General features: G+C 43.3%; 1 protein-coding gene across 1 annotated transcript in view; it reads right to left on the bottom strand.

Moving 5' to 3' along the window:
- The window catches only part of SAXO4 (stabilizer of axonemal microtubules 4), a 164,248-nt gene that overhangs the window by 47,624 nt on the left and 90,944 nt on the right, over positions 1–25,680 (bottom strand). The window contains exons 10-12 of the mRNA XM_078683715.1: positions 5,255–5,362; positions 2,140–2,234; positions 1,038–1,202 (exon numbers count right to left, since the gene is read on the bottom strand). Of these exons, the coding sequence (XP_078539841.1) occupies positions 1,038–1,202; positions 2,140–2,234; positions 5,255–5,362 (368 nt within the window). The remainder of the gene's footprint in view (positions 1–1,037; positions 1,203–2,139; positions 2,235–5,254; positions 5,363–25,680) is intronic.

A 25,680-nucleotide genomic window follows, 5' to 3' on the forward strand; every position in this document is an offset into this window, starting at 1 on the left:
CGCTGCGAGCCGCGACCACACAGAGGGCACCGGCGGAGGTCCGCTCACACGCCGAGGCGTCGGGGGTCCGGGCAGCCGAGCAGGCTCATCTCGCGGCAGCCGCAGCTCACCTTACTCCGCGCAGGGGCTCGGCCGGAATCCCTCCGTCAGGCCACAGAATCTACCTCGGCCGACAGGTAATGGCAATCAAACAGAGGGCAGGGGGGTGGTATGGACGCCGGAGAGCCAAGCCCGTTGGGCCAATGACAAAGCCAGGGAGCGGTATCACCACAGGCGCCGTGTTCGGGAGGCGCAGGAGAGGCCCGTCCCCTCGTGTCAAGCACCGGTCTCGAGTCCCAGTCCGCAGCCGGCCTCCCCACCACTCCAGCTCCAGGGGCACCACCGGCAATTCTCTCGGGTCCGATTTCTCCGCTCCAGACTCCGCTAGAGCAGTGCAATTTAGGTCGATTGTGGAGGGTCGTCCCGCGCACTAATTAGGCTACAATAGTGGGGTATTACTCCTCAGCAGCATAGGATTATGGCAGGATAACTTTTCCAGGGAACGGGAGCCACGTAACTAGGCGGCCATTCCGTGTGTGCGCCCTCTAGCGCCCTGGCTCAATGGTTAGAGCGGCAGACCCTGATGCAGAGGTCTAGTCCGGGACCAGGGTTCAATTCCTTGCCTTGGCGGGTCTTGGGCTCAAAAATTCCACGGACCTGATAATTCTCGCCTCGGTGCCTATTCCAATCATGGAGTCCCACTCTGCAACTCTGGGCAATAGCTTGCTTAATCTCCAAAACGGCCCCCACAACGGTAAGGATGCCTGGCCTCCACCTTGGGGGTGCCCAGGAGTGGACACCTCACAGGGAAAGCCAGGATGGGTTCCACAGCGGTATTTGTACAAGCGCCTTGAGACCCTTGCGGGTGAGTAGTGCGCTATACAAGTATCAATTTACATTTTTACATTTACATAAAGACTCAGGCATGCAAAAAAATAAAAGTAAAGCATGTGCAGAGAGACACAAAAAATACGGTGCACGCCTTTGGGAGGCAGTACCTAGCCACGTGAGGGTGAAGCTGCCGCAAGGTCTCTGTAGAATTGGCACAGGTCCCCAGCTTGCGGGAGATATTATTGGCAGAAAAGCTGCTGGGCAGTATTTTCTGGATCCCTCCGCGTGTCCATCCCTCTCTGTCCAGGCCCTGCGGTGTCCGGTCATGGAATCTGTGGGATAAAAGTCACAAGGAGAGGGAATGTTTACACAAACCTCTGGATACCACCACATGCCAATCCCACCATATCCAGGTGAAGTGGCGCCCAGAGTCATGGAGTGTATTTAACATCTGCATACAGAGTTCCTCATAGCAACATATAGCTATACTTGTACACCAAATCACAAACCTTAGAGAATCGTGAAGGCACACCTTCAATTTAGAGCTAAATGTGGGTCCGTCTGGGAGCTTTTGGGAGCTATGAGTTCTAGATTAAGTTCTGGGTGTAGTAAATGAGGTCTGTGCCTTGATAAATGAACGCACAGAAGAATATAGCTGATAGGGATCAGGTAGATTCATAGCAGATCGAGGGAAGTTGAAACATTACAGGTTTTAAATATTCAAGTTGGTGTTTAGTCACAGAAGGCTGTAGTATATCGACAGGTCACAAAATTGTGACTAGAATAACAAGGGAAAAATATTGTCAAGTAATTTTCTATGCTTAACTCCCGATATATGCACTTTGCTGATATATATATCCGTAAGATATGTAGATTTGGAGTTAAGAATAGTAAATCGATAGCTTCATGTGTGCACTTGCCTCTTGAATATTTTTTCCCTAAATATTCTGATCACAAATCACGATATTGTGACCTGTCAATATTCTGGCTTCAATAGTTACTATCACAAGTTTTGGAATATAGTCACAGCAGGCTGTAGATGGATAGGTCAAGGTAGACTCACGGTAGATTGGGGATGGATGGGTAGACTCATAAAAGATTGTAGCTGACCAGGGGATAATCAGAAGAGGACCCACAGCAGGTTGTAGCTTGGTTAGGGTTCCCTAACCCTTCAGTTTGGGTGCATTCATTACAGGTGGTTGCAAGTCTTTTTGGGGCTAGTGCTCTCACCCAAGGTTGGTCTAGTCAGATTGGGGTGTGCAAACTCACCGTAGGTTGTAGCTAGTCAGATACGGTTCAGGGTGGTTAGGGGCGGTAGCAGAAGCCACGTACATTTTATTGTTCTCGCTGTATCCAGTTAGCTCCTGTGAAGAGATATTAAGACAATATTGCCAAGATTGTCACACCACTCTTCCCACACACACCATTATTCTTTCAGATGTCCTTTGATCCCACATGCATATCCCACCAGAGGTATTATGGTCCCCCATTGACTCTATTGTACTGTGCCGCCCATCATTTACCGCAGTCATTAGTATGTCACACTGGTGGCATGAGTATGAGTAAGTAGCACTAATCTGAATGTATCTAAATCTGCAGGATGTCGTGGAACCAGCAGCAGTTGGGTGGGTTAGGTGTGGACCTTTTCGGGGTAGATGGGACAGGATTCAGGGATAGGTTGGACTGGCTTCAATGCCTTCTTCCACTACTCCCAAAGTTTATATAAGCTACTAGACAGGGTGTCTGTCTCTTGCAAAGTGGTTTTCCATCATGTTCAACTGCCTTCGGTCAGACTGTCAAGAGCATAGCACAATGAACTCTTCAAATTAGTTCGAGGTATATTTGACTTTTCCCCTTTGAGGCATAAAATTATCAAACGCCAGCTTAACAGCCAGGTAAGACAGTTCTCAGTTGAATGACAAGCTTTATGTGAGTGACGAGGAAGAGTGGGTGTAAGTAGGGCGTGGATTTATGGGAGTGTTTGGGGCATGACGCCCCCCCCCCCAAATAAATGTTTGTTGGCTTATTAGTTGGGTCTGGGGGCCCTGAGCCGGGTCTGTATTGTCTGTGTTGGTTTTTCTTGTTGTCTTAATTTCATTAAAAGGTTTTTGAGATCAGGAACTTAAATATATCTATAGCGACTGGTACACCAAAAAAGTAACATGTCTGCACCCATAGATGTTCTCGTTGAATCAATGCAAATGTATTATTTTTTGGAATTGACAAACATTGTCAGTAGTTGGCTTGGTAAGCTGTGCCAGTCTCAGGTTTACTGACATACTACTGATAATCGAACATCCATAAGCTGATGCAAAGAATACTTGCAAATAGTCTAACCACTGACAATCGCTTGTTGTGACATTCTGAACAATAATTTTTCGCCTTCTGTGCAACACTAGGCGAAGGACCTGATTTAGGGCTTCCCAGACAAATTAAGGGCAGACAGTGTAGCAGAGGACTTTACATTTGCTACTATGTCTTTACTCCACCCACCAAATGTAGGGAGAGAGAAATCTCTATATATTGCCTGGAACCATTGTCAGAGCGGTTCCTGTCAATGAAGGGAAAGTTTGACGGACGGCTCCATCAAACATGACCATTAATTACCCTCACAATATGGGAGTTTTCTCCAATGGCTTGTGAGTTATTTTTCTTTTCTCTGTGTCCCTTACCACCATAATATATCTGGCAGTGACAGACAGTACAAAAAAAACAGATGATCGAATAGCTTACCTCTGACTGCCACTAACTACTACATTGGGGAAGTTTTATACAGATGGAGTAAATTTTACTCACAGTATAAAACTTGCATTCTGCCCAACTCAAAATCGGTAGGCCAGAGCTTGACTTTGCCGGACAGGGTACTCCATCGCTGTTGCAAGTAGTACCTCTCTGCCAAATTCTACATCAGCCCCCGAGACTCATCTAATGCAAATCAGTATTGACCTGGCTCCTCATGAGAACACTCCATCCCGAACCTTGATCATCCTCACCCATTCACACCGCGGCCCACTGCTTTTTTAGTTTGGACCTTTGAGATTCAAACCCCCAGAATCTCACTGTCTAAGCTATGCCCCTCGATGTAAGTAATCATTAAACCAACTTATGGTACACCTTCTTAGTAGGCTAGTGACTGATGAATTGGTCACAGAAAGACTAGGCTATTGTGACATTATCTGACACTTGTCTCAAAAGAAATGATTGGTCAACTACCCCACGATTAACAAATACGCCTTGCCGGACAAATTGTACCTGAACTGAGTAGGTACTAAACTTTGTTGTTGGTCAAACCTGAAGCCCCTGAAGTGTGATGTTAAGTTATCCCTCATGGGGACAAAAGCCCTCCAGGTGTGTTATTTCTCCATGTAGTGTTCGGTTTTGTTGACAGCTGAACTCTGATTTCGGTGGACTCCCAAAGTATACCCCATTTCTGAGTGAAGGTGCATACTGCACCAGGGTATGAGGTGGCTGGCGGTTGTGGCAGTGACATTTACAGGGATTGCCTACCAGTTCTACCAAGTGATGGTCCATCCAGGCGCTCTAACTGTGGCCCCTTGGCTTCATCTAATAAGGAGGTCTGCAAACCAATGTAGGAGCAAAGACATTGGAATAGGAGAAAGGCAACCGTATGTATGGTTGCCTTGTTCCCTCCATGCTACCCTAACCCTTGAAAGTCCGCAGAGTCAAGCTGATGCTGACCCACAGAGAGATTAAGAGCATGCCTGCAAGCCGAGGAGCTGGACTGTGCCTGCACAGGGTCCAATTGACTGGAAGACCTGCGTAGAGACACCTGGATGGATGAAGAGTGCCCAGGAAGCACAAGGGAGCCACAGTCCAGCTAACCATTTACGATTATTAATTTTATTTTTATTAATTGGTATAGAGTGCAACTGTTACCTGAAGGCCGTCCTCGCAATAAACATAAAACAAAAAAAACCCTAGGGTAAACCTTGTGTTTTTTAAAGCAGCACCTGTTCCGGTCACATTGGCAGGGACTGTGGTGAAGTGGTCACTCAGGCTGACACTTCAGCCGTACTGACTCTCTAGCAAAAAGTGGGTCACACAGTCATTCTGGGGTAATGACTGGAAACAGGGCAGTTCTGAAAAGGTCACTCTATGGGGGCAAGGATTTGGATCATGTTGGCCACCAGGCAGGTACCTGAGTCAAGTGCTCAGACACAGGCAGTAAATGGAAGCAGGCTGGTGGTGATGTGGGGACTGTGGTCAGTCACCCACTCAGGACAGTGATTGGAAGTAACCTAGATCTCAGCCAAAGGCTGGGTTAGGTGGTCTCTCTCTGCATTTATTGGGGCCAGGTGGGGACTCTTGGGCAGTCATTACAGTGTGGTCATCACTCTCGGCTCACGCTTGTCCATGGATTCACCTTTTTTCCACACTCAACTCGCTCCAGTATATCAGTCTGTGTAGGACTTGGTCTCTGCAGCCCCTTGAAAGTTTTCTTCATCACACTGCTCGCAGGAGCGCTCTTCTCCTGTATGGAACACACAAAAAGGTTAGAGGAATGGAGGGAGAGGGAAGTAGGCAGATTTACAGAGTGAGGGAATTGAAGATAGAGAGAATAAGAAGGGTAATCGGGACAAAAGGAAGAGGCAGTTTGATGGAGCCCTCCTTTTAAGCTGTCCTCCTATACGGTATGTTTAGTTTTATAACGCACGTTATAGACCCTCCTATAGGAAGCCATTGTCATCTGTATTTTCACCCAGAGTAGTTACTTGGCCTCAATCTCTAGGACTCACCGCTGCCCTGAGCTGATACAAAACAATACCAAACAAGGTTCTTGGCAAAGGCATTTCACTTCACAACAGATTAGATGAAACTTTGAAGGTAATACCAGAACAAAGAAACTAGATGTAAATGTACTGTCGAAATTAACACACATCAACAAGAAATGGGATGAGAAAGAAAAAAACATGTAGTGTCATTAAATACCAGTGTAATTGATTTCTCTATTCAGAGTAGCCAATGTTTATTAGAATACTGCACTATTGTTGTTCAAAAACTAAAGGATCACAAATGGATCTAAGATGGCTGCCAAGCATGGGGCAGACTTTTTGAACTCCTTAGTGCATCATCATGACATTTAAATTATTAGACAGGATTTTCATAGGGGGCTTGGACAGGAAGCAGAAGAGAAGTTTGTGTTACAGTAGGACAGAGAAGGGTGCCATTGGATAAACTCCCCAGAGACATATTGGTCATACTCTACCACTTCACTACAAAAGAAGAGATAAGTAAGAAGCATGCAGAAAGGGAGACAGATCCTTTCAGGAAGGATTTTTCCTGATATCTCTTCCTAAACATTATAGAAAAGTAACTCTTTCAATCCATTGCAAACAAATTCAGAGGTGGCGGCATTAGTTATATGTGGACTTTCCCATTTGGTATCCGATTTGAAAAAGACACTAAAACATCCCACAACTCAACCTATTTGGGATTAAATCTCACAGATACAGACCCCCAGGAGGACATGTTAGCGAGCCCAGTAGCAGTAGCTCGTATCATCCCGCTCACCCCACCACTGGCCACAGCACTGGTACCAAACAAGGGCTCAACAACATTGAGAAACAGGACAAATGGGGAAAAAATTGACTTAAATGATTCATGAACTGATCCATGAACTAAGTCTTTCTGGACAAATAGAACTGATATATGATAAACAAAAGAAGATAAAATAATACACTACAGCCCGAGTTGTGCGATAAGTGTACCGAGTTCTAGTTCATCTGATGGAGCAAGAAAATGAAACTTGCTCGGAGCAATCCCTCATTAACAGTATTAATCGGTAAAAATAATAAAGAAAACGAAATTAATATATGTACAACATTTACATATGGGGAAAGAGCTTTACGCATGCTTAATTAATGAAGTATAAAATGCAATGCGACCAAAACCCGCTTTAAACTGGAAAATGTTTTGGCGCATGTGCAAACCAGAATTACGTAGACAACAATGTGACTAACCCATTTTGAGAGGGAAAACTCTCACTCATGCGCAGGAATTACTAACATTAGGTCTTGAGGCACCGTATGCCTGGCATATGCTTGCATGAATTTAACGAGAGCTGTTGCTGCTAATGCTTTTGCTTAAAGAAAAAGAAAATAACATGGGATAGAGTAGAAGTGGGTGGTGAACAGTGAAAGTCACATATTTGAGAATTTAATATCTGTTTATGATTCTTTTAATAATAGTGTACATTGGGGCCTATTGTGGCATGGAAGAGAAAAAGATGGCAGCAAAAATGGAGGCAAGCTAAGCATGCGCAGTGGAATCATCATATGACCCGCTGACTGTGTCGCTGACAGACTGCCAAGAGCCAAGGATAACAGCTGTGTGAAACCGCTTCTCGACTGTGAAACTACATACAATATGTATCTGATTTGCAACATTAAATATATGGGAAAGGAAAAAAGACAGAATAATGAATGAGCTACAGGGGAAGCGTTTGTTAGACAAAAGAGTTTATTAAGAAATTAAACATGTAAGCATGAGGTGATGACAACTCCCCTGCCCTGGCCAATCAAGTTCGTACTTCATCAATATTAGCAACTTTTGAGGGTGATACTAGCAGACATAAAGACTATAACTAGAGTGAGCTTATTGCAATTAGGAGTTCGGTCGACATTACTGCAAGAGAAAGAGAGAGAGAGAGACAGAGGCGAGAGCTGCTGCTGATAAGGAAAGAAGAAAACTGACTGGGAATATTCACTTCTGAAAGACAACCTGATTAGATTGAAGATTCCGGAAAAATATCGAGGAGGGAGAGATTTTAAGAGAGGGATGTGCCCTGGTGCGTCGGGTCTGTAGAGAAGTTTAGTAAGTATTGCCCTGTCCTGATCCTGTCCTATTGTCTTTGTCTCCTGATTCTTAATCAGGGGACCTCCACCAGTCCTTTGGCCAGAGGGCTGGTTTTCCCGTTATCACCATTGGGTAACTATTATTCTGTCTTAAATTTGCATATCTTGTGCACATGAATGATTTATTATGCCTTTTGTCTCTTCATCTATGCACTCTTAATGCATTGATTTGTTGAACAATTCTGTGAATTGAATGTATTGCTAAATGAATTTTCTTTCCCATGAAGGTTGATGGAGTTTGCACTGTGAATTTGTACTAAATGAGCGTTCATTTATGACTTAGATTTAGATAAAATTCACTGAATCTGTGCCCAAAGTCTGTGGTTATTTCACTAGGATCGGTAAGTTAGTTAATTAGTTAACCCCTTCGATGCTGCAGACGGCCGGGGGCCATCCCACGTGATGGTGGGCATGTGTGGAGGAAAGCGGGGGGCTGTCCAAACCACGCCCACTCATTAGAATCCCACCTCCGTGGCAAAATTCACGCCGCAGTCAATTTGTTCATTGTTACTATCACCATCAACTACTCAACTAATTGTCCATCGACCAAAGGTAGAGTGTTGATCTGTGTAGATTAGTTAGACATTGAATACAATTTCTTAGGAATAACATTTAGTCTCCAGTAAGTTAACTAATCAAGATCAAAGTGAATTACAAAACTTAACCCCAAGCAAAACAGCCAGGAAACTTCAATATGTTTATGGGCCCCTTTGAATTTTTGTTGACTGTGAAGTGTTTATCCCTGGCCTTTTGCTGGATCACATCTACAGATTTGTCTTATGCTCTTTCAATGTAAAGTGCTAGTGTGAACAGTAGGTGGACTAGGTTTGTCGCCTCTTCTTCCTTTAACAAGTGGTTAACAACCGAAAAAAAGCCTCAAATGCAGGCGTGTGCGGGGATGGGAACATTTAAATAATCACCATACCCTTCCTTGAAGTGTCATTATGGTTGGAGTAGGTTTTGTTACAGCCGTTCACTCCGTAGGAGACAGGGGAGACGTTTAGATTCTCCCCTCGCTTCAATAAGCCTCCATTGGACAGTAAAGTCAACAGCTATAATCTAGAGTAGTTGTTTACAGTTTCATATTTGTTTATACAATCAGTTTCAGTTTAACACATTGAGGAATTCAGGCTACACTAGGTTAACAAAACTACATATTTTACTAAACAGACTGGAGTGCTTACCCTACAGTTAGAAGTCAGTTTCTGGGTGGGTGTACCCTGTCCAAGCAGGAACCACAAACCTAGTCAGAATATGTGTAGTACACACTAAAGATTTACCGGTGCTTACCCTCTGGTAGCTTGGCACAGAGCAGTAAGTCTAAACTAAAGAGGGAATGTGTACAGTAATTGTACACACTAGCAATGTAACACGGTAAAAACACCACAAAAGTACTCCACCAAGTTTAGAAACATAGACAAAACAAGAAGTTTTAAAACAAGACCAAAATAAAAAAAATCCAACATACACAACCCAAGTTAGGAATTTTGCATGATTAAATCAAAATGCAGTGCTTAAAGATCCATAGCTCAAACTGGGGCTATCTGGCCACACTGGGGCAAATACAAAAGTTCAGTCCTGCTGCAATGGAGTGCGGGCTGGAGACAGGCGTCATGCAGACCTGCTGAGAGTACCTTGGATGTGTCAAAGATCGGGGACAGTGAGTTAAGCAAAGGAGGGGATGCGTCACTGTCAGAGGTGATGTGTCATTTCTGAAGTTGTGCAACGTCGTTGATGCATCAATGTCAGGAGTGCTGTGCATCAGGTCAATACGTCAATGTCAAGTCAAGTCAAGTCAAAACCACTGTATTCGATTAGTTAAAATCATAAAAGGTACATATAAAAACACACAATTCATAATATTCAGTTAATACAGTTGAAGCAATTGTACTTCTTAAAAGATATCAGCCAGAATAAAAAAGGGGTTATCAATGAGTAATCATATATTTCAATCCATATAATTTTAACAGTTGTATGTCGGCACTCATATGACCACGACTGAAAAGAAAGAGATAATAGGGTGCACAGGTGGTCAACTAACAGCACTATTTACACATCTTTGATTCTTAATACGTACAGCTGCAACAAAGTAACTTGCGATATTAAAAATAATCCAAGGAGTTTCCAGTAATTGTAAGTAAAGCAGGGCAGGCTTAGCCTGAACAACCCCTATTCCTTTTAACAGTGGTATTATACATTTTAACCTAATATCATGATAATAAGCACAGAAGAGGGTAAAATGCATCGTATCCTGGGTAGAGCTATCATCACATTTACAAAGGGCTGTATCAGCAGGCTTACTCCACCCGTCATACATACCCAATACAAAGTGTATTAAATTAAAATGGAATTTTGTCAACAATATGCGATAGAATGGCCTTGTGACCAGCTGCAGGTATGGCTCAATCAGCGGTGTCGTTACTAACAAGTAGTGGGCCCTCACATGAGGCTTTTTTAGTTCAATGTCCTCCCTTTCCATAGCTCTTCGAGCCCGAAAGTGTTTTTTGACCAATGCAATATCACCCTTTACGATGGCACCCGGATTTTCAAATAGCTCGGGTCGGCTAAGATTCTCTACGTCAATGTCAAACCACTGGCCTATCGGCGATGCATTGGCGACAGCCGTCTGTGCATATCTGCCAATGAAGAGGCCATCTCTGGAGCCAAACCAGGAGGTGACAGAAGGCCTGAGGCTTGGGAAGATTCCAAACCACTAGCTTCCCCTAACTGAATCAACCATCTAGAGTCTGTAGGAAGTTGAACCGTCTGAAAAACAGGCTGGGAAAACTCTCCATCGCCCCCAACATCATGTTCCTCTGCAGGAAAAGCAGGAGGAGGGAATTCAGAAACGGTCGGCTCCAGCGACGACGCATCCGGCCCCACACTCGCCTCCATTCAAATCCGGAGAGGTGACTCCTCAGAGTTTGAAAGGAAAGACGATGGAGTTTTGAGCAACACCGACAGTACCACTATTGAAATCAACAGGCTGGACCTTGATGCCATTGCCAGAGTCAGCAGACCAGACCCTGAGACCGAAGGTGGTAACCCGAAAGGGCTGATTACTGGCATCAGAACGGATTTTGAATCTGGCAACCGGACTGATGCCGAGAGCGAATCCGCCGGCGTGGACACAGCCATGGCTCCTTGCGCCCCGAGGGGGCTCCACGGGAAGGTGAAGACAAAAAGAAACTATTGAGGGAGTTATAATATTCCCTCATTTAGGTCTTATTCGCACCGGCTCCAGGGTAGGTTGGGAGGTGCGAGGCAGACTCATGCACCGGATCTTCAGTCGAAGATTGGTGGCATGTCTGAAGTGAAGAAGTATATCAACGCCGTGACTTTGATCACCTGCATAGAGACTCATCTTTACACATTGAAAGAGAGTGGTGTCCACAGGAACGGCTCCTGGATTGGACTCGAGGCTAGACCTTGTAGTCCGAAGAGGACCAAGGCCGATGCCGCAAGAAGATTAAGTCGGCGTTCCTTCAACGCCTTCGGTTGAAGTGGTTTACATGACTCACACTCCTCGGAGTCATGGTGCTCACCTAAGGACCACATACAAATAGAAAATGGGTCTGTGGGAGACATTTGTCATTCACAGGTCCCACAGGGTTTAAACCTCTAGGACATAGAAAAGGCCCATTATTCCCTTTGACAAACTCATCGAGGTAGGCCAAAAACGGGCACAGCAACAGCTAATCGAATCCGCGCTGTAAGTGCGGAAAAGAAGAAACTGAGTTCAGCGCATCAGAGGAGGGCTTATATGGACTCCATCAATGTCACATCTGGAGGACAACATCGCTATGGAGTTGCTCGAGGCCCTCAACCAGCGTGCAGAGGTTCTGCTGTACAAACATTTCCAGATCCATTCTGGCGCCTGGGGAGAATTCTAAAGTAAGGAATTTGCAGCTAGATGTCTCTATCAGATCAATAACATCATCCCACTACTTGAGTAGGGCATCTTTCTAAGATTTTGGACCTGATCAGCCAAACTCAGGGGCTCAGGCTCAATGCAATAATCATCTATGATTATGAGGATTTGGTGCATTTGAGCCTGTCCTTTGGAATTACTGACATCAAATTGGCCATTGACAGTAGTCTCACAGGGAAAGCAAGTGGCCCGGATGGAATTACAATGGATCTATTTAAAGAGCATTAATCAAATGTCTTAAAATATGCTATAGTAGGCCCATTGGTCAGGTGGCCGTAATTGTCCACATATTTAGAAAGGGGGACAAAGTGCATCCAAGCTGCTACAGTCCTATTTCATTGCTGGTCAGCACTTGAGAATGGGGTTCTGTCTGAAGCTCTGGAGTTAGCACCGTAGACCAAAGTCTAAGGGCCGGATGTAGGTCGGTCGGTAACGGCCGAAAATCGGTATTTTCGGCCGTTACCGACCGGTATTTACAAAATGGTATGTAGGGCCACATATTTTACAGATTCGGTAAATTTACCGATCGGTAAATTTACCGAATCTGTAAAATACCGAATCGGTATTCATACCTAATCGGTATTTTTGATATGTAGGTGGGACTCTTCTGAGTCCCACAACCCTTACCGATTCGGTATTTTACCATCAAATATATTTGATGGTAAAATACCGATTCAGGTGTGCATGCACATGTGTGCATGCACACCTGTGCCATATGACAGGCAGACCTGCCCTTAGGGCAGGTATGCCTGCCACATGGCCCCCAATTCTTTTTTGGGGGTGCTAGAGGGTGTCAAAGTGACACCCCCTGCACCCTTGTCAAAATCTGTATTTACCGATTCGGTAAATACCGACCGGTAATGCCCCATTCATTCCTATGGGCTTCAAATCGAATCGGTAAATACAGATTTTTACCGATTCGGTAAAAGGAACATCTGGATGTTCCTACATCTCCACCCCTTAGATTTACCGATTTTTAATTACCGAATCGGTATGATTCGGTAATTAAAAATCGGTAAATCTATTTTACCTACATCGGGCCCTTAATCTTTACCTTATAAAACAAAAATATCTTAGAGTCAAGAGAGAAATTATGCATTTAAGCATTTATGCATCTCACTCATGCCTTTGATACCATGCAACACCCTAAATTGTGGGCTATCATGGAAGGCATGGGGTAGTTTAAGTGGGGAGTCAATGGTATCATGCAGTCCGCACACATCTGCAATTTCTGGGTTGTAAGTGCAAATATTAAAATCTTCTACACACAAGAACAAAGCTTCCCTTTTCAAGAGAAACTCTACTCTCAAAAGATAATCTTCCAAATAATCAACATCCCCGGTTATCGAATTATCAAAGACGTTGCGATGGAAGTTTATCAGCAAAATATCAAAAGACTTTTGGGGCCTCATTTATGAAAAGTGACGCATCGCTGCGTGAAAACAGCGATGTGTCAGTTTTCATTGCGCACTCCTTGCGACACCAATGATGCGTCATATTTAAAGTATGACGCATCATGGCGCAAGGAGTTACAGATACGTCAGTATTTCTGACGTATCTTTATGGCGCAAAAGTGACGCATTGCTGGAGTGTGTCACAAAAGTGACGCAACTCCAGCAATGTTTCCTTTCACAAGGGCCTGCGTCAGTCTTACGCCTGCTGTGAGGCAGGCGCAAGATTTTGACGCAACGGCATCCTAGAAGTGACGCAGTGAAATCTCATAGATCTCACTGCGTCACTTCCACGAGGCTTTTTGCGGGGGAACGCCCCCCTGCATACATTATACCTGATGCAGGTATAATGTAGCACAGGGGTCTACAAAGTGACGCATCTGCTTAGATGCATCACTTTGTAAATAGTGCGCAACAGGAGGCATGTTTTACGCCGTCAATGCGTCACAAAAAGTGACGCATCGCAAGCGCAAAACTGATGCACAGCCTCATAAATAAGGCCCATTGAGTTTAAGCAATAATATTTGATAATAGGGGGTGCAGTGCAGTTCCTTGACAGACAATTTAGTAAGATTGAAGGAGAAAAAAATAGCAAGACCCTCCTTAGCCCTTCCAACAGGTGACAGCGCCGCAGGACAACAAAAGGAGAAAAATACCCACTTATATGCTGCAGATCACAGTCCCAAGTCTCTTGGCGGCAGATGATGTCAAACCAGGTAATGAGTTACAACCAGTCTTCATTGCTCAATTTAGCCTACCACATTCCAGGAAATTATTTTTAAAACCTGGGGGTCTGCAGCTGCTCCAATACCACCAGAGAGAGGCAGCTCTCTTCACTGAACCAAACCCTACGTCAGCGCAGGCAGTCAAGCCAGGACTGAAAAGTCAGTCCATCTTGCCCTGCGATGAGAGCAGTTCCAACCTATTGGAAATTGATAAGTGACCAGATAGATTAGCACTAGAACCAGGGTGTGCAATATAGGGGGTCTGAGGTCTACAGCAACTATAGGTGATAGGAGACGAAAGAGGAGGTGGACAATAAAAAAATGCAAAAGGATGAATTTTATGTTACCGTGTGAATTTATTAAGGGGTAGAGACAAAGTAGAATTGATCGGGTAAATTATGGATTTTTAAAATTAATGATAATATAGTCCCCATGAGGTGTTAGTGGGCTAATGTTGATCTGCTTTGAAAGATACACTGGTATAATACATCAAAAATCCGTTATAGCGCAGAGGATGCCCTATCTCCTAAAATAAATGCTTCTGTTGGGCTTTGCCAAGGATGCGTTATAGCACCTTTCCTCTTTTTACTTTATATTAACAGCTTGGAAGAAGTCCTGTGTAAAAGAGGTAGAGATTTGGTTAAAATTGGCATCCGCTTTGTCCCGGTTCTTTTGTACGTGGGCGACGTGGTTCTTTTATCTAGAACCGCCAAAGGGCTGCAGATTCTTTTAGATGCTTTCAATGCTTTTATAGTTGACCTGAGTCTGAAGACCAATCTTTCCAAATCATTTATCATGAAATCTGTCCCCAGATTCTCAAAATCCAGTTCATTTGTAATCCATACTAATATTATAAAGAGAGAGCCCAAACCTTTGAGGCGGGTAATCTCAGTAACCACAGCACCAATCACAACACCCAATACAGCGTTGGAAAGGGCAGTTGCAGCAGAAGGACATAGGCTATGCAGACGGCCACCATATACATTTTTTTAAAATTGTTTTTATTAACTTTTCAAGAAACAGTGGTGTTCATCACAATCATACAGTGCAAGACATTAGGACACCATATACATTTAAAAGGTAAAAGAACCGTGCCAGCAAAGTGGGCGTGTCTGCGTTGTGCTGTGGGCGTGGGCTGGGGGTGTGACTAACGCTGGGGGCGTGTGGTAGGGCCATCACATCGTGGGCTGTGGGCGTGTGCTGGGGGCGTGTCAAATGCTGGGGGTGTGACACACGCTAGGGGCGTGTGTCCGCCCTTCATGCCATGTGAGTGGTACATACAAGTGCCAATTACGTTGCAGCGCATCATCAAGGGGCACGCTGGGGGCGTGAGAAACGCTGGGGGCTTGTGTCTGGCCTTCATGCCATGTGAACGCAATTGCGCCACATCAAGGGGCACGCTGGGGGCGTGAGAAATGCTGGGGGCGTGTTCTACGTTCCGCCCTTCATGCCATGTGGGTCATACATTAATCAGAAGATCGTCTGCTGTGGCCGTGTGCTGGGGTCATGACAAACGCGTTCAGCTAGAGGCCTGGTAAGTAACATTGCTGCAGCCTCTCCTGCGCGCTGTTACTGAACTCTCTCATTGAACGAAATTAGACGCGCCTGCTACCATCAACCAGGGCTCTAGCCGGGCTCTAGCCGGGCTCAGGCGGCGGATCAGCACACTAATTACACGCGCCTGATAACATCAACCAGGGCTGCAGCTGGGCCTCAAGCGGGGGAACACGCACCTGCTAACATCAAACAGGCCTGCATCTGGGCCTCAAGCGGGGGAACACGCAAATGAGCGTGTCTGCGGGGGCAATTACTGCAGCCTCTCCTACTCGCTGTCACTGAAATCTCTCATTAAACGGATTTACCCGCGGCTGATAACTCTCTCAATCAACGGCATTACACGCGCCTGCTAACATCAACCAGGGCTGTAGCCGGGCTCAGGCGGCGGATCACTACACCAATTACACGCGCCTGCTAAAGTCACCAGGGCTGCAGCTGGCCCTTCTCCATCCCTATTCTAATGAAACAAAAAATGTTGTCTACCGCGAGATTTTAAAATAAATTGCCCTTGCCAAATACACATATTACACACATTCTATTTCATACCCGGACAACGTCGGGACGGGCTGCTAGTCTCTGATAAAGTGGTCGCAAGTGCATAACTTTACTTATCTGGGAAACCCTCTACATTCAGCTTTTAACTGGAAATGAGATCACTCCCATTTCAAAGATCTGTCAGTGCTGTATTTCGCTTCGCTAAGAAGCTGGAACACAAGCCAGTAAAGGAGTCGGTTCACATTCATAAAAGTAAATGCTTGTCAATCAATACATATGGTGCAGGTGTGTGGGGGTACATAGAGGTTAGCCTCCTACAAACGATCGATAACAGATTTATTTTCAGGCTCTTGGCGCTTCCATAATCCTCTCCCACTATTTGCTGCCATGCTGAGGTGGGGTTGGGCTATGCAGAAGATTACATTAAATCACAACCACTTGCTGTCATTGCTATCAGCCTGGAGAAAACTAGAAGCCTATTTTACTAAAGACATTTTATTGGGGTGCCTCTTGCTAGACAATGTTATGAGATTCTCATGGCTGGCATACATTAAGAATTCCTTTACTAAGTTAGGGGTCCATCTAGACAGCATCTAGACAGCCCATGCTCTGCGCATGCGCAGTCGCAAGACCTGGTGTAAACACTGTACTGAATGTAATCCCACCTGCTGCTTGGGATTGGTTCACTCCTCTACTACTCTTCTTCCCTGGCTCCTTATTGGGTACTTGTCCCGATACATCTTTTCCGGTTTTGCCAAGCAGCACCAACCAACTACAGCTTACTTACGCTGTAGCTGGTTAGTTCTTCCCTTAGGGACTGCTTGGTTTATTTCCTGCTTGTTCTTTAGCCCGGCGGTTGAACCACAAGTTTGATGGAAGTACACTACAGCTCTTATGGGGGGATGTACAGCGATTAGTTTAAAAATAGGGGTTAGTCTTACATGGGGGGACCGGTCTAAAGAGGTTGAATGGCATAACGCGTATGCATTGGCATGAGCTATTTTGAATGGATTAGTATTTGTTTTTGTAAAGCAGCTCGATGCGTCCGCTCCTTCATATGTGAGGAGGTGAGCGGGAATCCCCCACGTTTGGCATGTATGCTGTTTCTTTCGTAAGCATTGCCAGGTCATGTTTTGACAGGGATAACAGGTGGCGGAATCTGGAGATGATATCGCCTCTACTTTCCTGTAACTCCGTCTGGTAGAGGATCACGGGATCATAGTGCAGGATGCAAGAAACTGCCAGATGTATCAGCTTTACAAAAAATTGCTACTTTCTTTTTTCATTTTCTTGGTGCAATTAGAAAAAAAGGTGTCTGAAAGAGACATAAGGAAAACGATACCATCAACACAAATTAAACTATTGGGAATGAGGAAGACAGGTTAACCGAGCCCGTGCTCGTTTTAATAGCATCATGGTTTTTAAGGACCTGTGATTTCTAAAACTAAATTTTCATAATCGCACAAAACCAGTTATGGCATCTGTTACCACTGTACAATGTGCTGATTTGCGAATTTACACTCACTGTTATCTGTATTTGTTTAGAGAGCATGTTTTTCAACTGGATGACAAATTACTGCATACTGGCTCGGACTGTAATAAAATCCTTAACACTTGTAGTAACGCCTGTGTTGTGGTTAACTTCATTATATTTGTATTTCCTCCACCACACGTGAAGCAAATGCTTCTTCCATTTGTGAGTAATGGTACCGATTCTGTGAAGGACAATAAGCCAAAGTGCTAATTAAGCGCTCCTTGGTCTGTGTGTCAATCCTGATGTTTAGCGCCCTTGCCTGTTGAATTTTCTTTATTTTAAGATCTCATGGATAAATAGATAATACATTTACCCACCGCATAGATACTGCATTTTTGATGCCGTGTGTGGCATTAGCTCGAGTGGTACACTGCAAGATCTGCAATGGGAAGCCTATTCTTGGTCTGCTCTGGGGAGTACCTTAGGCAGCACAAACATCATCTGTCATAGTATCATTTTAAAAATGTAAGATCTTGCTTTCTTCTTTCCATCAAAGTGGAAGAGAGCAGAGTAATTTAGTAAAGCATCGCTGCTTGCTGGCCGATCACACAGTCAAAAACACAGTAATTTCTTGGTCATTTATGCAACTGCCTTGCTTGCTAACAAGCATTTGCAGTGCAATAGGTCTCACATTTACGCGAGTGTGAGTTAATGGCATTGTCAATGACAATGCCTTTATTTAGTTTTGGTTTTTAAAACAAATAAAAGGTATTGTCATTTAGATTCCCAATAGCTTAAACTTGTGTAAATGCAAGACCTATTGCATGGCAAATGCTTGTTTATTTCCTGAGAGTTCTCCACACTCAGCATTCCAGCTGGTAAAAGATTTGTATTTATAAAAAATGTTTTAATAAGCACAGGGAGGAACTGCAGGTGAGGGATCCAGGCATAGATTTCTCCTAACGAGGTTGCGTTTTAATCTTGTCTATTTTTTAGCCGCGCTTCCTTCTCAAGGTTTGCGGTATTTGTCTGTCCCTGCATGTGAAGATACATATAACCAGAACACATTGCACTCTATTCTTTTTTGTAGACTCTACTCAACACACAGGAAACGTTTTCTTATTTCTACATTATGTAGTTTTAATAATAGGTCTTATAAGGTTGCTTTTTCTCTTGTACTGTCATGCTGTGTTCAATTTCATCAACTGTTGTCTATGGACTCGGAAGATATACTGACAGTGGAGAAATGAATTGCTGCTGTTTATTGATTTTACATATAAATGCATTTTAGAATCATGATATGTTGCTGCTTGGACTCATTGTTTTATCTGTTTTGGTCATGTATCGCTCGTTTCTATGTACCGTATGCACTATTACGGTTGCCGACACAGCCGCCTAAAATATGATTTGGGTTTGGCTACAAGACCTATACAAACAAACTATCCCTGTATCCTAGTGGACAAAGGCAAAGACCTGAAAAAATGACAAAATCTGTTTCTCTCTTGGATTGGGCAAATTAAGGCAATACAGATGGATGCCCTCCGAGAGCCCTTTACCTTTTCTAGGTACTAGCTGTTCAGGTAGAAGAAGTATCCTTTGCATTTCTACAAGAGGAAATAAATAGATTAATTTGGAAGGGCAAGTGACCTCGGGCACCTCTTACATTAATATGTAAAAGTGAACAGCGATGGTGGTGAGCCCTACCTGATTTTGAACCGTACTGTTTAGTAGCACAGTTGAGAATAATAGAATAGTCTAAGGAGGAAGCAAATACTTGATGTACACATATGGTGAGGGCGATAATCATGAGACCACAATGGGAAATGGTCTGCCTGGGAAGGATGCATAGACTACGTACTGCATATTTGAGACACTCCCACAAGGAAAATATCATACCCCTGGGATAATTATGTCAAGAGGGGGCATTTTACTTCCTTTCCATCTCAATACACCCCAATCCACTTCAACCCAGACTTCTCCTGCACGGGCTATTTTTTATAACTGGCGAGAAGGGAGGTTGTTAAATTATATCAGACATGTTCTACAAAAATAACATTTTGATATTTATGCAATGTAAACTAGACTTCTGACTGGACGAAACTGAAAGGCTAATGTATGCTCAACTCAGACACTAGCTTATGCAGGCAGAAATTAGTATAGTATAGCCTCCACATGAGAAAAAAACAACTTTTGAAAAACTCTTTGCCAACGTGAAATGTATGCAAAACTGTTGGAAATTAAAACTAATTCCAACTGGGCATTTCGAAATAAAAGGGATACAGAGCTTGAAAGAGAAATTGAAAACAATGGGAGATTTTATGACGAGACATTAGCAAAAGCTCATCTTCCTTAAAAACAAGAAAAATAAATTATAAACTCCAATAACAATGATATTACGAGTAGGAAACATATTCCCACCTGCTAGCCCCAAGTGGCTATAGACAATGCGGACAATGTGGGTTCATGATTCATGTATGGTGGGAGTGCCCTGGGCTACATCAGTTCTGGAAAGAGATGGCACTGGTTCTTAAAGTGATTTTGGGGTACCCCGTGCCACACACACCACCAGAATGATTCTTTTTGGAACTAAAAGACCCGGGCCTAAAACACTTTACCAATACTATAAAACTGCCTGGGAGTTGCTAAACTGACAATAGCTCCCTGTTGGAAAAATCCAGAAACCAATTGATTTTCGACTGGCACAGCAGGCTCCGGGATACAGTTGCCATGGAGTGACTTGTCAATGTACAGGAGAACGCCGGAGCCCGAGAGATTTGGACCCTGTGTTGGAGTTCTCACGGCGGCACATTTTGCCCACCAAGATTAAATACCATGCACCCTTTTTAGATAGAGTGAGCAGACAACTACTTATCTATGTATGGTACTTAAAAGTGTGAGATGGATAGAGAAACAACTTTAAAGTATGTATGGTGACATTTGTAACTAACCTCACAGATGGTTGGCTGAAAGTAGCCAGATGGGAGGGAGTGAATATGGTGGATGGTAATCTACTATTTTTTTGTTGTTTTCTTGTTTCTTCCCAACTTAATCTTTAAAAAAAATCTGGAAACGTTTGTCTTGATGTGGTGAAGCAACTGGACATTACTGTAATGTATAAGCCGTTTCAATGTGAGTGACAATTCAATTTTGCTTTAAAAAACCGAGGAAATGTCTATCACCATTGGTCTTACCAGCAGTAGAAGGCTCCAGCAAAATAAATTGTCTACTAGTCGACCACTTAGATCACCCGGGATCATACAGGCACTCTAACTCTATTGTGCGAAGTTCTTGACCCTTTGGTAATGCTCACACCAGGGGTGGGGCCCTTGGAAGGCTTTTTCTCTTCCTATATATGAGAACCCTATGCATTAATCAGACCTTACAGATACACGCCCTTATCATGGGTTAGGAGCATGCTAAAAATGCATCCTCCTCTTACAGTCACTATTATTTTTCTTAAACCGCTTATTCTTGAAGAACAGCATAATACCACTGCTTGCTGTGCACTCAGGTCACATGTAAAGCTTTTGAAATATGGAATAGATCCTAGCCTACGTGGGCTTATTAAAGGCTTTCATAACAATACCTGGTGGGAGGTACAGTTCAGCAAACAAGGAGTTGTCACTAAGAAATGCCCAACAGAAAATGGTTTATGACAAAGCTGTTTTTAACACCTTGCCTTTTTCATCTAGGTGCAGACTTATTCAACTACTTAAAGGTAGAAAATTGTTTTCCTCCACAACTAAGCAATACACATGCCTCTATGTTGGCGTATGCTGATGACTTGTCATTAGCCCATAGCAGCCCCACGACCTCAGGATCTTTTAAACACTTTAGACAGCTACAAAAGAGAAATCTGTATTTGCATTGAATTTAAAGAAAGCAAAAATCATAATCTTAAGTAAAACTAATATCACAGTCAGTTAACAGATCAATAAAAGAAAAGTGTGTGTTTATCTAGGAATCAGCTTGAATCCTAAATGTCCATGGATCCCACAAATGTAAGAGCTCAAGAGTAAATTCATTCACGCAGAATTTGGACTGAGTGAATTCTATGGAACATATGGTGCACTGCACCATTTCCTCTGGCTGCTTATAGAGTGTTTGTTTTGAAGATTGTTCCTGTATTCATATACAGGGTTACTGTATGCAGTTTGCAGTGTAACAGGAGATCGCCTGTAATTGAGAAAATTCCCAGAGAAACATTTTAAGTACAGAAGATGAACCCCACAACAGCAATTAGACTTGAATTAGGTCATATGCCAGACAGGTGAGGCATCCCTACATTAGTTTATAGTTACAGTTGGCCAAAATGTCCAGACATCTGTCTATCAATTACGTTTTATGGAATGAATTACTTATGCAACTTATTTGGCATCTATCTTACACACATCCATGATTAGGCTGATAGCTGAATTATTCTAATGAGCCAGAAACTGTTATTTCAAGAGTGTATACGTCAGAAAGTTAAATTAGAAGGTGTAGTGGCAGACTGTGTATGTGCAACTAAATCTAAGGTAGGTGCATCTCTCCTTTCAAGTATACTAGTTGAACTCCTCAGTGCCAACCCTCCATCCAAAGAAATGTTTAAGGTTTAGACTTTAATATCAAACCATTCTGTGGCATAAAGAAGCAGATTAAAGAAGGACCATACAATGTTGGTTATGTGGCATAGATTCAGAAACATTTGAGTACAATTTCATCCTTTGCCACTGGTCAGATATTAAAAGAATATATTTAATAACTGTAAAATCTGCACGGTAAGGGAGGTGATTCGATTAGGCCAAGAATGTGCAATACATTAATTTAGGTAGTCTCTAGCGACATTTTTGGGAAATGTTATAATGTTTTATTTAAGTTTGATGATACAACTATGAAATGAATTTATCTGCTCGACTTCATTGTAAATAGTTTTCTACTATTTTGAAAATAATGTGATATTTTTAATTTAGTATTTGTGAATGTTTTTAATCTGCATTACTGTTATCTTATTATTGATAATAATTAAGAATTATATATAGCAGTGATTAATGTATTTTTTAGCTTCTCTACATTCCTTTAACCTGCACTTTTTAACAATGGTTTTTAGGTCTCGCCCACGCAGTGCGCATGCGCTGCTTAGGCAAAAAGACTTATTCCTATCGCTTCGGCTTTTCAGCCAAACACGTGCACGCGTTCCATTGCATTCAATGGCAATGCTTGCACGTCTGGAAATTCACTTGCTTGAGCGAGCACTGCCATATGGTAAAAGACCTATTCCTATCGCTTCAGCTTTTCAGCCAAACACGTGCATGTGTTAAATTGCCTTCAATGGCAATGCGTGCACGTCTGGAGATTCACTTGCGGGAGCGAGCTCCGCCATATGTTAGCAATTATCGCTCCCGAAGGTGAATCACGTAGCCCCCTCCTCTGCATGCCTCCCCCTTCTGCCGCGCACCCGCTTGTTGTTTTTATTTGTAACCCCTCTTCATAGTGGGTGTTGTGACCACTGTTGCATCTAGCTAGTGCTGTGAAGGTCGACCGATACAAGCTAAGAGACAGTGAGCTATAAAAACACGCATAGCAAGTGTGACACTCGGTAACCTGTGCTCATTAAAAATAAAATCTGGTTATTCTTATTTAACATGGTAGGCAGAAACGTGTGCTTTTGTTGTTGTCTGCATTCAAAACAGGGGAGGGAAACGCGCAATGAGATGAGGGACACAGCAGAAAGAAATGATTTTGCGCCATTGTGATCGAGCGGCTGAACAACCCCTGTCCGTACTTGTCAAAGGACGGACACACATAAAACGTGTTGGGCTTGCAGAATTGGGCACGTATAAAGTAGAGATAAATAGATGTAAAGTTAAATAAAAAAATTACCAACACAAAGGGCAAAAGAGAGCGAGATTTCATTAAATATATGTCGTATCCATTAAATACATAAAAGATTCTGAAGGCTTCGTTTTCTGTGCACTCCTTTTAGCAGACCGTACAAGGGTGCGGCGCTGTCTTACAACAAGAGCATGGGACATGAGTGCGGTACCTAGAGCCTTCGATACAGATATCAGCAATTTGAAGGTGCAGCAGCTGATGGGTGAGACATAAAGATGGCGGACCCCCACACGGATGCCCGTCCTTCCTTACCGAACAAAGAAATAAAACGCTCTCCACCCCAACATAGCTTCCCACGTTTAGCGTGAAATAGGGGAACTCGAGCATTACTGAGTAAACAAATGTGAAAAAAACAAATGTATCCAATTTATAAGCTTAGGTGCATACCCTCGAGCCAGAGCTGTAGATCCGAAGCAAAGACTTACTGTATTATCAATTCATTTTCTTATATTATGTAGCGATTCACAAAGCGCTACGTGTTGTCATTGCGCAGTACAGCGTTTTACAGACGCACACCAGATGCATACCTGCAACACCATCATTCCACCTGAATAACTGCGCAGCCCAGTGCATCTTTCAAACATTGCCTACGTATTCGTGGCTGCACTGCATCCAGAGGCAAACTGACGGACTCCTGGACAACCAAGACACATTCATGCAAACATACATTGATTTTTATTATTTTCAAGAAGCAATAGCCTCGAATAAAAGCTGGAGGTTCGTACTGTGCTCAAATGACTGAAGCATCCCCTGACTGTGTTTTTCACAGCTAACTGTAAGTAGTGGGGCCTTCTTGATGAAGATTACGTACTGATTAGGAAACAATGAAGTTATTCGACTAATCAGTTTTAAACCAATTAGATGCACACATGGCCGTTTGAAATGGAGCCCCAGTGTGTTTGACAGGCCAAGTGGAAAATCCGCCTGCTTAAGTGTCAGGCTGGTGACAGTATGTAAACACGGGCATGAGAAGGCACTGTGCCACTCCAGTAGAATAACTCTCACTAAATCAGTGGTGGCAGCTGAACATGTGCACGCACACAGATAATTATTTGCAAATGATTGAAAAAGATAGTGTGAACAGTTTGGAGGGAAAAAAGTCTACGATTAGGGTAAAAGAATCTGGGATATAGAGCACATGATAAATGGAAGTCTGTAACATGGTGTTATGGGTTAGTTTGTTGGCTAGGATTATGGTTATTTAAAGGGTTTGGAAAGTGGTAACACTTAGGGTTACAAAATAGGTTATGTGATTTTTTGGAGAAAAAATACTATGGGTATTCACACCTGTAGAGAAAAAGAACGCTAAAATGTTTTATTACTTTTCCATTTCCCATTTAAAATATATTCTCATTAAACGCTTCTCGATTTGGGCTTACTACTTAAAATCTTCTCCCTTTTTTCAGTTTTGGCAACCATGTTTTCAAAACGTCCCATTGTCCCATCGTTTTTAATCCCCCTACCATCACATTGTTGCTTTAAATTCCTCTTATCCTCCCACTGTTGAATTCAGTTCTCTCCCAGCCCCCCGTCATTGCTTTCAATTCACCCCCACCCTCCCATCGTTGCTTTTAATTTCCAAATGCCATCCAGAAAGAAGAAGCGTGCAGCAGAGTTATTTATTTACTCACTTATATTGACAGCCTATTTGGCATTTTTATCCTAAAATGGTTCAAAGCAACAATTACATTTCAATATTAAAAATATGTAGTTTTGAAACGTCTCAATGTATTAATTGATCATTAAGGATCCTGGGTTTCCAGAATCCAGCTGCCAGGTCATAATAGAAAATATGTGGAGGGGGGGCTGAGGGTCACCAGAATTTTGCATTAAAACTCAGCACACAATCCCAAAGTCCCAATCAAGAACTATGTCTAATAGTCTCAAGCGTCATAAACCCTAGCCCAGGAGGAGAAATGTTTATCAGAGCACTGACAAGAACTAAACAACTTAGGGCCTGATGTATCAAGGGTTATTCTCATTTTGTGCTGCAGGGAAATGTGTTAGTACATATGGGCCTCAGGTCCCTACAAGTGATGCCCATGATCTACTCACTGCAGCACCACTGGCAACAAATACCTCGGTCTGTTGTAGGAAATCATAAGCAACCTCTGGGCGGCATATGAAATGTTTCCCTCCTCTGTGCTGCACTCTTCACACATCGCATGGTACAGCATCAATGCCTCAGCGTCAGCTCGTTACAGTTCCTCCTTGATAGCCTTCAGCTCCTGTGTCAGTGACAAAATAGCCCGCCTCGGGTACAGAAACACGTGAATTCTCTCCCCACTCAGGTTAGACTCATATTCACTGCTGCCTTTAGGTCACAAATTCCCTTTGTCGCGGATCCTTAAACTCCAAAACTATAGCCCTGCCAGCTGGCTCTCCTGTAGGAAGCTCGACAACACACAGGATGTAAATAGACTAAGGA

The sequence above is a fragment of the Lissotriton helveticus genome, chromosome 3_1 (genome assembly GCF_964261635.1).
Source record: "Lissotriton helveticus chromosome 3_1, aLisHel1.1, whole genome shotgun sequence".
In the NCBI taxonomy this organism is placed as follows: Eukaryota; Metazoa; Chordata; class Amphibia; order Caudata; family Salamandridae; genus Lissotriton; species Lissotriton helveticus.